This window comes from Lactuca saligna, chromosome 1 (assembly GCF_052625555.1).
Source record: "Lactuca saligna cultivar CGN05327 chromosome 1, ASM5262555v1, whole genome shotgun sequence".
In the NCBI taxonomy this organism is placed as follows: Eukaryota; Viridiplantae; Streptophyta; class Magnoliopsida; order Asterales; family Asteraceae; genus Lactuca; species Lactuca saligna.
The window spans coordinates 71762010-71776625 of NC_136417.1; the positions used below are offsets into that span (position 1 = coordinate 71762010).

Below are 14616 nucleotides of genomic sequence, written 5' to 3' on the forward strand. Positions count from 1 at the left end.
GATGCATACATAGCAAAACAATAACATATCAAACAAATACCCAGATTCCCATTCGATAAAGGGTCGGCCTTGGTGCCTTAGACCCTGTTGATATAGTGAGGATAACTCACCTGCAATAGCTGACTGAATAGATAAGATCAAGCTGCTCCAACCACCGAAACGAACTCCACCACTGAACACTACCAAATAACCAAAACCAATAAATACCAATATTACCAAAATACCCCTGCAAGTCAAAGTGGTCAACCCTTGGTCAAAGTCAAAGTCCTCAGTCTAAGTCAACCTTCCTGATTGACCCTACTTGCCGAGTCAACATAATGACTCGTCGTGTTCACGAACTCAGAAGCTTCTCCATTCGCGACTCGACTCGCCGAGTCACCCCATGGCACGTCGAGTCCTTCCATTCGAGTCTTATCCTGACTAACTCATCGATTCCACTCGACTAAGTGATCCGAATCACCACCTGAGGAGTTAGGGTTTGCGACCTTACTCGTCGAGTCCAACCATGACATCTTCATTCAGACGATTTCAGGTCATTTCATTGCTTCCAATACATAGATCTCGACTACTAGGGATAGATTCACACGTAAAGTTTCCAACTTTACATGCATGCAAGGCACAACAAGCTCCAAACAAGCTATAGGAAGGTTTTAGGACAAAGATACTCTTATTCAAGCCCCAAGGATGATGCTTTCTGCTTTCATGGATCCAAGCCAACCTAGATCTGAAGTTGCAACCTCAGATCTAGTCTCTAAACCCGGAATAGATCTCAAGCAAGCTAAGGAATCCCAAATCAACCACCATAAATGAATCAATAAGGAAATAGCTTAAGGAGATGGCTTCTTACCCCTGAAATTTTCCCAAAGTAATGTAGATTTCAGATCTACACAAGCCCCTTGATGCTAGCCTCCAAATCCTCAAGCTTCTTACACCAAAAATCCTCTTCCAAGCTCTATTCTTCTCAAACAAAGGTGCCTCTCACAAACTAGGGTTTCTGGAACTTCTCAAGAAGAGTAGGGGCGAAATGAGGACATGAGGTCCTTTAAATAGGGTGCAAACCCTAAAATTTAGGGTTTCCTTTTCCATCACGGACTCGTCGAGTCCACCTGCCGACTTGGCGAGTCCGGTCACTTAACACGTGCTCCGTATACGCTCCGACTCGACGAGTTACAGCTCCAACTCGCCGAGTCCACTTTTCCAATTTATACTTTACTCCCTTGAACTCTTGCTTCTGAACTTGGGATGTTACAGTATGATGCAATGCTTAGACTCAGGTCTCCTAGAGTCAAATTCAAAGATAACTTCCTTCATGTTCAAATGGGATACAGTCACATCTTAACAAGTAGCATTTCTAGCTACAAGCTTCTTTAACAACGATCACGATACTTCTACTGATTGCTTTGATTATCTTTTATTTCAATATTCTTGATTAAGCTGGATGTTACATCGATCTTGGTTCTCTGAACCACGTAACATATTCGTCTTAGTCGGACTCGATTTGATATGACCACTAGGGTTGGAATAATAATCATCTTCTTGGACATTACCGAAACGATGGAAAAGACATACCTGAACAAAACCAATCAATTTCTAGCTTTTTGGTAACCTTGTGACCTTCCATGATCCAAATGCGAGTCTTGTGCTTCCGGTGGTATAGGCCTCTACTACCATTCACACCTACACATACTCGTCCCTAGTATTGTCTTGCAGTTTTTCCAAGTCACCATTCAAGAATTTCACACAATCATTTAACACATCAGATAAAAAAAACCAGGGTTTATATTATTTCTTGAAACGATTACATAGGCGTTCAAGTTCACCCTATATTATTCCTCTAATAAGCTACACCACATGGTACTATCTACATGGCTACTTCATATCTTGACTTTTGGATATAAAAGCCTCACTCGTGATTCATTGGGTTGTCACCTGCTCCCTCAAGGATTATTTGAGATGCTTTTTAGCTTTGGAGGTGCATTCGCTTTTTTTGCTTCATTTTTCTTACGGAAGTCCCTAGATAAATGCCCTTCTTCCCTACATCTATAACACACCTTCTTGCTAAATCTACATACATTGGAGTAATGCCCAATCCTTCCACATTTAAAGCAAGTCACCTCCTTTCCAGAGTGTTTATTTTTGCACTTCGCGCACCATTTTTCTTTACCTCTGCTTCTGCCAGACTTTGAGAACGTGTTGCTCGTGTTGGACCTTGAAGGCCCCTCAAATTTCCTCTTCTTTCCAACTTCAACCTTGTTGGCGGTCCTGTCGTTGATCATTTCTTCAACAGACTTAGCAACCTAGATGATCGCCTCAAGAGTAGGTGCTTGGCGTACTGGCACCATAAGTTCGTCCTTACTTTGTTGAAGTAAGCACCTTGTCTCTTCCACCTGTAGATCCAACATCATTTGCACCATTGCCTTTTACTCTTGCCATCGTGATTGGCTCAGGTGCAACAGCTACTTCTAGTGCATGCTTAATCACTTATGGCTTAGGTTGCGGGTTACCATTTCCGAATCCGCTTCGAGTGCTCCCCATGTCGATCTATACACCAAAATAAGACGTTGGGTGTGCAGTGACGATAATTAAGATACATAAAATTTATTTAGGATTGACGTATAAATATCCTTAACACTCCGAAAAGTTATATGTCAATTCTAATACCGTAATTAAACGTTTAGAAATCGGAACACATAAAGTTTCCAGATCCGGTCAGCAACAGACCATAAATCCGATCATATAATGCATATCATAAATCATTTAACACATAAAAGCATTTTAGGCATCTTCCCTAATTAATCTAGTGCTTGTGTCAATGTAGGTGTACTACCTAAAATATAATAGACACACTCTCACAATCATCGCTTAGCATTCTAAGTTTAAGTCTAGAAATAAATCCTTATTCCTAGTTCGCTTAAACTAATGCTCTGATACCAACTGTGACATCCCCATTTTCACGGCCAGAAAAGACCGATTTGTTTATGCTTTATTTTGAAAATCATAGTATTCTTTTAAGGAAAAATGTTGCAGAATTTGTTCCCAGAAAAACATGATAAATACGTTATCAAAGCATTTCCAAATAAATGTATTTTATTCATTTTAAAACATTGGGATGTCATCGTCAATACTGAAACATAAGCATAAACAGATCTTACATTTGTTTACAATAGTGATTTACATCTCCTTAATCTTTCAGTGTAATGTAGCTTCATATCGACACCTGTGATACAAATAAGCTGAGTGGGTCAGGTTGGGAAACCTGGTGAGTACATAGGGTTTTCAACCCACAATAATATAGTTATTATGTTTAAACATCAGTCAATCAACCTAATTACCCATCCCTATTATCTTCTTTACTCTTAAGTACCATTGAAAGCAGTCGACATAGAGAACACGGATGAATGGAAAATACGAAGGAGAAAGAGATACAATGTGATAGTGGAGGATCGGAGGTACGTCGTCGGTGCTTGGCTCAATCGGGGAAGAGAGGAGAGCGCAGGATCGCAACGGCTAATCCGGAAGCCTTAACCGATCGCGAAAAGGGAGAAGAGACGAAGGAAACAAGGCCTTTTCTTTCTCGTCCGATAATTTCAGACCCATCGCACCCGAGTGGCGAGCTCCGGTGGTCAACTAGACCAAAGAAGGACATAGGAAGAAGCAGCGATGTTGTTGTGTTGTTGATGAAAGGGAGTGAAAAGTGAGGGCAAAGGAGGTCTCGGTCCTAGGGCCGGTCACAAAGGGCGTTAAAAGACGCCGATCAAGGGATGTTTGGGGCTTGTTCTTGGAGGAAGATCTATAGGAGGGTTGCTCCGATTTATAACAAGTTTCTTCTTCTTCTTCTTATTTTGACTGTAAATCCATGAAGTTGAATCAACAGGATTATATGAGTCTTTGGGTTTGACTCCTTGACAGAAATTTGATGAGTATTTTTAGAAGTGATTGGGTTTGTTGTTTTCATAAGAATAAGAGAAGAACATAAATGGGAAACTGCCCTGGTCTTGCTAGAAACGAAGAAGAAGGAAAAACACATAAGTGCTTTGATTTTTTTGTGGTTTTAATATTTTTTTTGTGTGTAATTGGGTATAAGTTCTTTGTGTAAAGCTTTTGTTTTGGTTTGATTGTTGGTTTTTGATTGAGTATTCTAACTGGTTGAATAGGAATGCACATAACTTGTTCTTGGTCAATTTGATGTGCTGGATACAAAGAAGAAGAAGAGAGAAGTGATGTTGGTAATTGACAGTTTAAAAGGAAACATATTTTCCTTTGGTTTTGAGTGTAGCATTGTATATTCCTTTATGTATAGAATCACCTAATTCCTCTGTGTATAAATTTAGATATATAGGAATGTGGAAGAAACTTCAAATTAATTTGGTTGTACTTAAATTTTAACTTGTAATTTAAGGATTGCATTGATTTATCTTGAATGAATATTTGGTATTTTGTATTTGATTTGGTATGTATCATTGGAGTTTTCCATTTGTATACATATGTGTGTACATTTAAAACTATTTCAAACCATTTCTTAATAATTACAATTCACTTTCGTTTATCATGAATTTGTTATATAACTATAATACATATACACAAATTTAAACTCACACTATAGGAATGTAAAACTTTTTATTTGTTAAACATTGGTTTTTTAAATTAAAATATATATATATATATATATATATATATATATATATATATATATATATATATATATATATATATATATATGAGAATTTAATCTACCACATATAATTGATTGCGACATATGTCTCATACTCGTATATACATACATACATACATATATATATATATATATATATATAGTGATGTATAATTTTTAATTTTATAACATATATATGTATTGTGATTATATGATCAAGTTGGGTCTTTTGAAGTCGCATTCGACACCAAAAATATGTATACATATATAGTGGTCTTGTCATTATATATCTTATAAACATTTTTCATAACAATAACTACAATATATTTTATATACATATTTATTTATCGTGAAGTATACCTCGATTCTCGTGTCATCACACCGACTATAGAAATTTTCTAAAAGTGTCTGCTTAAGGTTTAGGTAATGGTGATTTAAAAAATGCAGACATAATTGAATTCTGTTATACTAATATCCATGAAATGATGTTTAAAGTTTTGCGTTTAATTAAACTGAAAATGTCTTATTTTTTACTTTTATAAGTATTTTTATGAAAATATATCCAATATGAAATTAAATATTAGGCTACAGTCTGAGTCCAAAAATGCTTTCGAAAATGTCATTTGAGGCGTGCAAGTCCCTCAACGGATAGAAACGGTTTTAGTGGTTTTAAAAAAATCAATATTCACTAGTTTTAGTTTCTTAAAATGGTCGTATCTTTTGCATACGAACTCTGTTTTAGGCGTTCTTTATATTTTCGGAAACATGGAAACACGTACTACAAGGCTATCGTGTTTGTTTTACTCACAACTGCTTAATATGAAATTTCAGTTTTTCAGACACATTCTTATTGTCGAAATTTGCGTTGTTTGATTTGTTTGTCAAACTACATATTCAGAAGTAAGATACTATATGATATCTTATAATAGTTGAAATAACTCATTTATTTAGATTAGATACACTAAAACTCAGTGAATAAAATTACAAAGAGATTTACTATGATCTTGACCATTCACAGTTTGTGACCTAAATTCTGAGATGTCACAAAGATGGTGGAATCTGGCATAAACTGGTGTAAATGGCGGGGATTTCGGGCAATAATAGTGGTTTCCGACGAACAATGGTGGTTCTCGGCGATGGTAGCGGCAACGTTTTGATTTTTCCGGCTAGCTGTTCTGGTGGGATTAGGAGGATATAAGATGAAAGAGGTTGTGGGTGTGGTAGATAGTAAAGGTGGGTGATATTTTTATTTTTGATTTTGCTTATAAATACATAAATAAAAAAGAAAAAGATAAAAATATAAAACTAAAGGCAATTTTATCCTTTTAAATAATTTCATAAAGTTTTGGACCAAACTCGCAATAAAATCAAAGTTTTGGACCACTGGTATTAATCCAAACTTTTTTTAACCAAAGTAACAATTATTTATTATATATATATATATATATATATATATATATATATATATATATATATATATATATATATATATATATATATATATATGTTTGATATCTGTGACTAAAGTCTATATATAGTTTAGATGTCAATGACAAATTCCATAAAGTGAACTTATGGCAACGGCACCACAACTCTTGCTACTTGGTCTGTTCATTAGTCTACTCATATTCACAGGTCTGTCTTCCTGTCTCTCACCATTATATATATATATATATATATATATATATATATATATATATATATATATATATATATATATATATATATATATATATATATTTGAAACGTACCTAATTTTGTAAGACCGTAAGATTAATTTATTCTAGTAAAATATTTTAATATTTTAGTATTGGTAAAAATAATAAATGTAATATTCTAATACTAGAGTTAATGAATAAATTTAAATTTGGAGTTTATTATTCGTAATTCTATATGGTGTAAAATATAAAATGAAGTTGGAGAGAACTAATTCTATTTTTTTACACCAAAAGTAAAATAACTCCATAAATAAAGTGGATTGGAGATACACTTGCATGAATTTGTTAATGTCATAAAATAGCTTATAAAATTTTCAATTTTATCTTTAAAAGTTATGTAGTATTTAATTATATCCAATAGATGAACAAATTATATTTCGTTATTTATATTAAATCATGTGTAACTGAATAAACGAAAATCTAATCGTATGTATGACTGTATGTGCCATCCACTATTGTATCCAATATGACCAAATCTGTACATATTTTGTCTGCATGGTATCCACATGATTTTTAATATAATATTATAATTTTAGTTATACTTATAATTGTTTTCTTATTATTATGCATGTTGTGTCCATACGTACGTCATATGAACACAAAATGTACAAACTATGTCATTGGATAGCATACATAAATAGAAATTAGTTAATCCGGTTGAAATTTATTTTGAATGCAATTAAAAAAAAAATAAGTGTATAATAAAGATGGTGAGATATATAGATAAAGAAAATTATGTTAACATGGAGTGACGTGCTAAAATATGATTTTGCTACTTCTAGAATTTTATAAACTATATATATACGTTATGTAATTTTCGTAGCATTAGTTTTTCTCAAGGTTCTAAATAACGTAAGGCGTGACTTGGCGGCAATGTCAAGCCTCAAGCTTTTCCGAGCCTTGGCGAGTCACGACGTTTGTAAGGCGTAACTTAAAGCGGCAAATTTCAATATAATTAATATTTTTATATGTATTTTCAACTATTATTCATTTTTATACACATATATGAGTTAAGACGGCGTTTTAGTAAAGCTTGACGGCAGGTGCAAGCCTTGGAGTTGTGGCGCGCCATGGCGAAACCATGGCAAGCTTTTTAGAACATTGGTTTTTCTACATATTCTAAAATTAATAAATATTGATTCAAAACTTAACAAACATATATTCTAATCGCCTCAAAGAATATCCATATAAGAATTTGAATTTACAAGTCATTACCTGTAATTTCATTCTTAACCAATGTTTTAAAAATGAGTTTTTAGTTGAATTTTAAAACGAGTTTTTAGTTGAATCGGTGGGTCACTGTTTTTCGGTTCGACAGTCAGGTCAACTTAGTTTTTAGAAATTTTCATGTTTTTGTTTTATTTTTCTGTATACATGTTACATTAAGTACATAAAATATAAATTATAGTATATATATATATATATATATATATATATATATATATATATATATATATATATATATATATATATATATACCAAATTACCAATTCATCAAAAAGTTTAATAACCACATCATTTAAGCTATAAAAAAAACTTATCAAAGATCAATACATATAATACATATTAGTTTTTTGTTATTTTGAGGGTCTATAAAATTGGTCAATATAAAATTAAAAATCAAGTCATTAAAGGATTCTCATATTCACTTTATAGAATTGTAAGGAATGAATCTACAATTGGTTTTCGATGCACATAATGATAAGAAAAATCTAGATAGGTGTGAAGAAGAACCATCGAAGTATATTATACAAAATGTTTAATTTTCATGTGTTTTTATTCAGTTTAACTGGTTTAACCGGGTTTTAACGGTACAAAACCAGTTCAGTCGGGTTTTTGTAAAAATGGTCAATTCATTCTTATCCTAAAATAGACGTACAACTGTTGCCAGTTGAACCTCTTTCTTCTCGATTCCCGATTCAATCAATTCGACAAACCGGTTCAAACCGTTTTTCTTAACACAATCTCATCGATTAGAGGTGTTTGTTTTTCACAATCAGATTTTAATGGAATTCTATAGTTTAATTTTTTTAGAAAGCATATAGTAATTTTAAATTGTTGTTAGTATCTTATTTCTTTTTACATACCACTTATCCGTTCATACATGAAAAAAACCTCTTGCATCATCTTAAGATTGGTCAGAATGGGCAACACCCACCAACATTTTTAGAAGAAAAAAGAAGAAAACAGGCGTTATAGGATGTGGTGGTGGTAATGGGAAACAACAGAGAGGCTAATAACGTGCAAAAACGTGGAGGATGGATAGTGTTTGTGCTGCTATAACGTGCAAAAACGTCACTACAGACGTTGCCCACAAATAACAGCCTAATGAGTTGATTTTAAGGATTAGAAGAGAACAAAGAATATTTATAGTAATACTTTTAAAGAAAAACATGTTATCATAATTGAATAATTGATAACCAAAAGGTTAGCAATGATTTTATTAAACAAAATATTTAAATTGTGTTTATGTTATCAACAAACCTAATTTAATGTATAAAAAAGATAATAAACTTAGGGTTCGTATATGTGTTTTGACATATTATTATAAGTTTATTAGATTATTTATATTTTTATATTTTTTATTAAAGTTTAAAATTTTGTTATAAATTTGATCGGATTTTTTTTTACATAATTGTCCTAAAATTATTACTTTTTTTTTTTCATTTCTTTTACAACTTTTTTATAGAATTTTTGCACTAACGTTTTATAGATTTTATTTTTTTATAGTTTTTGAAAAACATTTTTACAAACGTTTTATACATTTTATTTTTTTATAGTTTTTGAAAAACATTTTTACAAACTTTTTAAAAAAAGTTCAGATAAAATTTGTAACAAAATTAAAAAACTTGAGACCAAAATATAAACATGCAAATGACTAACATTTCAAACACATAAACCCTTTATTGTCAACTAAAGACAAATTAAAAAGTTTGTTTCATAAAGTAGTAATAATAATCCTCACACAAAAAACTATCTCCTTGCATAAATTGATACAAACTAAAACAAGGATGTCCAAATATGCATTCTAAGTTCTAACCATATTTTTTTCAATTTAACAAGATAGTTAAACATAAATACATTTAAAAAAAAATATAAAATATCTAACAATTTAATTGCTTGATGCAAAACAGATACACAAGCACAACAGATCGGTGTATGCAACGGCCGGCTAGGCAACAATTTGCCATCGGAAGAAGCGACAGTAAACTTTTACCAGAGGAACGGCATAACCAGGATGCGAATCTACGATCCAAATCCAGCCACTCTTCGAGCTCTCCAGAGAACCAACATCGAACTCATACTTGACGTTCCAAATAGAGAACTTGAGTCCCTCACAAATCCATCCAATGCAAGAACTTGGGTTCAAAACCACATTCAAAACTACCCCGAAGTCAAATTCCGGTACATCGCCGTTGGAAACGAAGTCAATCCAAATGATGGTAGCAGTCAATTAGTCAAATTCGTACTTCCGGCGATGCGAAATGTTCACCAAGCTCTTGTAGACGCGGGATTAGATAACAAAATCAAGGTCTCAACAGCAACCTACTCAGCTCTGTTAGAGAACTCATATCCTCCAAGCGAAGGCGTGTTTTATAAAAACGTGGCTGATAAATTTATCGGGCCGATTATTACGTTTCTAGCTCAGAACAATTTGCCAATGCTTGCCAATATCTACCCCTATTTTGCTTGTCAGCTTAGCGCTGATGTTAATCTCGAGTATTCATTGTTTACATCGGGTCCATTAGTGCCAGATAAGGGTTTAATGTATTCTAACCTTTTTGACGCCATGTATGATGCTCATTATGCGGCTCAAGCACGTCTTGGTGGAGAGAATGTGGAGATTGTTGTGTCGGAGAGTGGATGGCCGTCGGCTGGCCATCGTGTAGCTACACCGCAAAACGCCGGAACTTATTATCGGAAATTGATTGAACATGTGAAACTAGGGAGGGGGACGCCGGCGAGGCCTGGAAGATATATAGAGGTGTATTTGTTTGCCATGTTTGATGAGAATTCGAAAACCGGAGATGACGGAGAGAGGAACTTCGGGCTTTTCTATCCCGATCAACGATCCAAGTATCAACTTGGCTTCTGATTACCAAATCCATTATATAGTCTAATTAATGGGTTTTTGTAATATTTAATGAATAAATCATGTAATAAAAACTCTTGTTTGGATATTTCAAATTTACAATACCTATGTTATTAATTATTATACTTTGGCATTTCAAATCTATATAACTTTTGATATAAACAATAATGTAAATCAATTCCACATCAACATTATATTTTTACACGTAGAAATGGATAATGTCACATTAAATTTGGTGACTTTTTTATTAAGTAAGGGGGTGTTTTAACAGGGAAAAAATATGTTGTTTATTGCTTATTGCTTAATCTCATCGCAATAAGCAAATTTAAGTATTTGGATAGAAGTTTTTAAAAATCAGCTTATTGCAGGAGGAATAAGTTAAATAAACTGATTTTAATAAGCAATGGGAGAGTGCTTATATTATTGTTTATTGGTTATTTTACTCATATAAGTTGTTTTGTTTGCCAAACACTTAAAATGTTTATTGTTTATTGCATATTTCTACCGCAATAAGCTAATCCAAACACATTTTAAAAAATGTTTATTCCCACCGCAATAAGCAAATAAGCAATAAGTTAATAACTTAAAAACTATTTATCCAAACACCCCCTTAACCAAATTTAATATTGATGTTTCATCGTTTTAAAATCGATCATTCAAGTTTAAGTATATAACCCAAAGTTTCATGCAGCAACTTCATTTGCGTTTGTCAATTGAAGCTACCAGCAACTTCATTGGCATTTTTGCGTTTCATCCTCATATATATGATCATTATAAAAAGACATATTCAAGAGCATAGTATCAGTATAACTCAACTCAAATATATGGATTATAAAGCTGTTGGTGATGATAATCCACTTCAAAACTACCTTATAGAAGATATTGTATATTTTCATTGTTAGTTGGTAACATTCATATACATATTTCATATATTAATGTTATTATATTTATAGGTTTATGAGTAATTGAATGTGCATACATGCACCTACCTGTATGAATATCGTTTGTGAAATTATATTTTTTTTGTATGGATGTACATAGTAACACACAACCACATAAAATCCATAGTTTTTTATGTCCTTGATTGTGTATGTGATGTAATATATTAACAAAGTTCATAATCATTTGATTGTTTACTCAGAAAGATAATGTCAAAGAGAAACAACCATCATGATTGGCAATTGGCAAGAATGTACCAAACATGTAATTTTTGTAAGACCAATATCTCAGCAAAAGGAAAAACATGATGCGAAAAATTGTCTTTAAAAAAAAACAAAAGGCTTATAGTTTAACGATATTAAAAGTTAACTGAAATGTGTCCATCACCCAATGGTAGAGGGATCGAGTCTTACATGAGACAAAAGATATAGATTTAAAGAATAAAATATTGGATATGTTTATTAGCCATTTAAAAAATAATTACAAAAGCAAGAGTTAGCAAATGGGGTGGGTGAGGTTATGGATGGTTGTTGCAATGAATTTCAAACTTAAGGGGTGTCTCGTTTATCTTTTTAGAAGCTAAAAGTTTTTTCGGCAAAAGTTACAAAAAGATTATCTTTCTGATTTTTCTAAAAAATCACTTTTCCTTATATAAAAAAAATCAAATAGTAGCTTTTAAAATGGTGTTATCAAACATCTTTTGCATTTTAGTTTTTTTCAAAAAGAACTTTTAACCCTCAAAAGATAAACCAAACATCCTCTTAAGAACCATCTTTGCAATAAATTTTATGCTAATGACTTTAATAATAATAATAATAATTAACCAAAGACATAGTTACATTTTTTACAATTTGGTGTAAGTGACTACTTTGTATTTTTATAATTAGATTAGATGAGATATATTTGAAAGAAAAAAAAAGATCGAACGTTTATATATTGTGCCTTTTTATTAATTCTTCTACTAATGATTTTTTTGAACATGATCATGAGTGATGGCATGTTCGGATTTTTGTTCATTGATGATACGGTGTATATATAGATTTTCGGAAGGAGTTTCATTGATACGCATCTCCGATATCGTCCCTCCGACGTAACTCTCTGCATTCAGGTTAAGAATGTGCAGTTTCCGATTCCGATCATCTCTCGTATTTTCTATCTAAAATCCCCTTGTCAGAGAAATCGATGCCATCCCTAAAAGTAAGAATTTCACCCCTTTATTCGTCCTTCACGTCATATGGGTTTTCATTCGTTTGTGTTTGGGTATTTGATTAACATCAATGTGCATTCTTCTAAAGATATAATTCTGAATTTCGTAACCGTTTCAGGTTTCTGATTCAATGGCATAGTTTTGATGTAATTTGAATTTTGAAATGCTGTAATATGTTCTCTTTCGTTTTGCTAGACAAGTAAAAGCTGGATTTGGGGATTCCATCCTTGTTGTGGTTTAGAGATTGTTATAAATGGAGAAAGACGAATCTCAAAACCTTAGCGGGAGTCTCTTGCCACCTTCCGGTAGAACTCCATGTTTTCCGGTAGCCGACGGAAACAAAGAAAAGTTGAAAACAGAGCAGTCAGGATCAGCTATGTTCATCACAAATGGGCCTGTAATCCCCATTGAATTTGGTGATTTCAGTCATGATATAAGCAGAATGCCTGATTCCCCACCCAAGAACATGGGTCACCGGCGAGTGCGTTCTGAAATTGTTACTCTACTCGATGATATCACCTTCGGTAGCGATCTTGGTGTTGTGGGTAGCTTCGATGGTCCTTCATACTCTGAGAATGAAGAAGATTCATATTCTATGTACCTTGACACAGATAAGTTTAATTCTTCATCGGCAACATCTGGTTCTCACCTCCCCGACTCATCTAACGCCGCCCAAATTCCAAACTCATCAACAGCACCACCGCCGGAAAACCATGTCTCTAGCTCCGGCGACAGCTGTAGATTTAAACATACACATAGTGTCTCCATGGATGGTCTTTCCTCAGGTCCAGAAGAGACATCTTCAATCGATGCTAAGAAAACAATGTCTGCTGCTAAGCTTGCTGAACTTGCTCTTGCTGATCCAAAACGTGCAAAAAGGTGCAAAATGCACCCTTTACTTATTCTAACTAAAAAAAAGTGAATAGACAAAACTACCCTTATAACTTGGTTTTCTTTTTTCCCTTTTATTAGAATATGGGCAAATAGGCAGTCTGCTGTACGATCAAAGGAAAGAAAAATGAGATACATAACTGAGCTCGAAAGTCAAGTCCAAACACTCCAAACACAAGCAACCTCACTATCTGCCCAATTAACCATTTTGCAGGTTTGTAGAGGGCATTTACGTCTTTTTCATAATCCATATATCAGAGATCAATAACTAGTCCCATGTTCCACCTTTTGGACTAAACAAAAAGTTACTGTTTTTGTCGTATGACTGAACAATTTAATACATGTCAAACACAAACACAGTATAACACTGTCAAATACAGCACAAGACTGTTATATTCTATATTATTAATTTTGGTTGTACCGTTCTTAGAGAGAGACACACGGTTTATTGGCGGAAAACACCGAACTAAAATTGCGGTTACAAGCCATGGAGCAACAGGTTCACGTACAAGATGGTAAGATTTGAAGAAAAAAATTTTGATAAAAGAAAAAATTACAAATTCGGTCCCTATACTTTACTCAAAATCAAGATTTTGGTCCAATCTTTGAGTGCTTTATGCTAATTGTTGTTGTGTTTAGTTTTAAATGATGCATTGAAGAAGGAGATACATCATCTGAGAGTAGTTACAGGACAAAATGTCATTAATGGTGGTCCGATGATGAACTTCCCGCCATCTTTCAGACCAAACCACCAGTTCCACCACCCCAACAACCACCCCATGCACACACTCTTAACTGCACAACAGATTCAACAACTTCAGATTCAGTCACGAATGCAACAACAGCACCAGTTTCAACAGCAACAGTTCCACCAATTTCAGCAGCGGCAACACCTCCACCAGTCTCAGCACCACCCATCTCCGCCTCAGCCGCCAGGACAGCGGTTGCCGGAAAATAGTGATTTGAAAAATAGCAGCTCCTTGTCAACATAGAATCTAGGTTGGTGAATAGGGTGGATATTTGGGTAATTCTTCTTAAATTTTAGATGAAAAATTGGGCAATTTTGCTTATATGATTATATATGTATGTGTAAATTATTATTTCAAACTCATGATTT

General features: G+C 33.4%; 2 protein-coding genes across 3 annotated transcripts; both read left to right on the forward strand.

The window, feature by feature from the left end:
* The first annotated feature begins 6164 nt into the window (after positions 1-6164).
* Positions 6165-10595, forward strand: LOC145039652 (glucan endo-1,3-beta-glucosidase, acidic-like). The gene is made up of 2 exons (XM_078987683.1): positions 6165-6286; positions 9504-10595. The coding sequence occupies exons 1-2, from the start codon at positions 6226-6228 to the stop codon at positions 10463-10465; spliced, it is 1023 nt and encodes a 340-aa protein (XP_078843809.1). The 5' UTR covers positions 6165-6225; the 3' UTR covers positions 10466-10595.
* A 1792-nt stretch (positions 10596-12387) lies between these two features.
* On the forward strand, positions 12388-14605 carry LOC145039664 (putative transcription factor PosF21). 2 transcript variants are annotated; one of them, XM_078987692.1, is made up of 5 exons: positions 12388-12598; positions 12804-13487; positions 13581-13713; positions 13930-14014; positions 14139-14605. In XM_078987692.1, the coding sequence occupies exons 2-5, from the start codon at positions 12862-12864 to the stop codon at positions 14489-14491; spliced, it is 1197 nt and encodes a 398-aa protein (XP_078843818.1). In that variant the 5' UTR covers positions 12388-12598; positions 12804-12861; the 3' UTR covers positions 14492-14605. The 2 variants fall into 2 exon arrangements, with proteins under 2 accessions (XP_078843818.1, XP_078843824.1); XM_078987698.1 differs by having other exon boundaries at positions 12388-13487.
* The last annotated feature ends 11 nt before the right edge of the window (positions 14606-14616 follow it).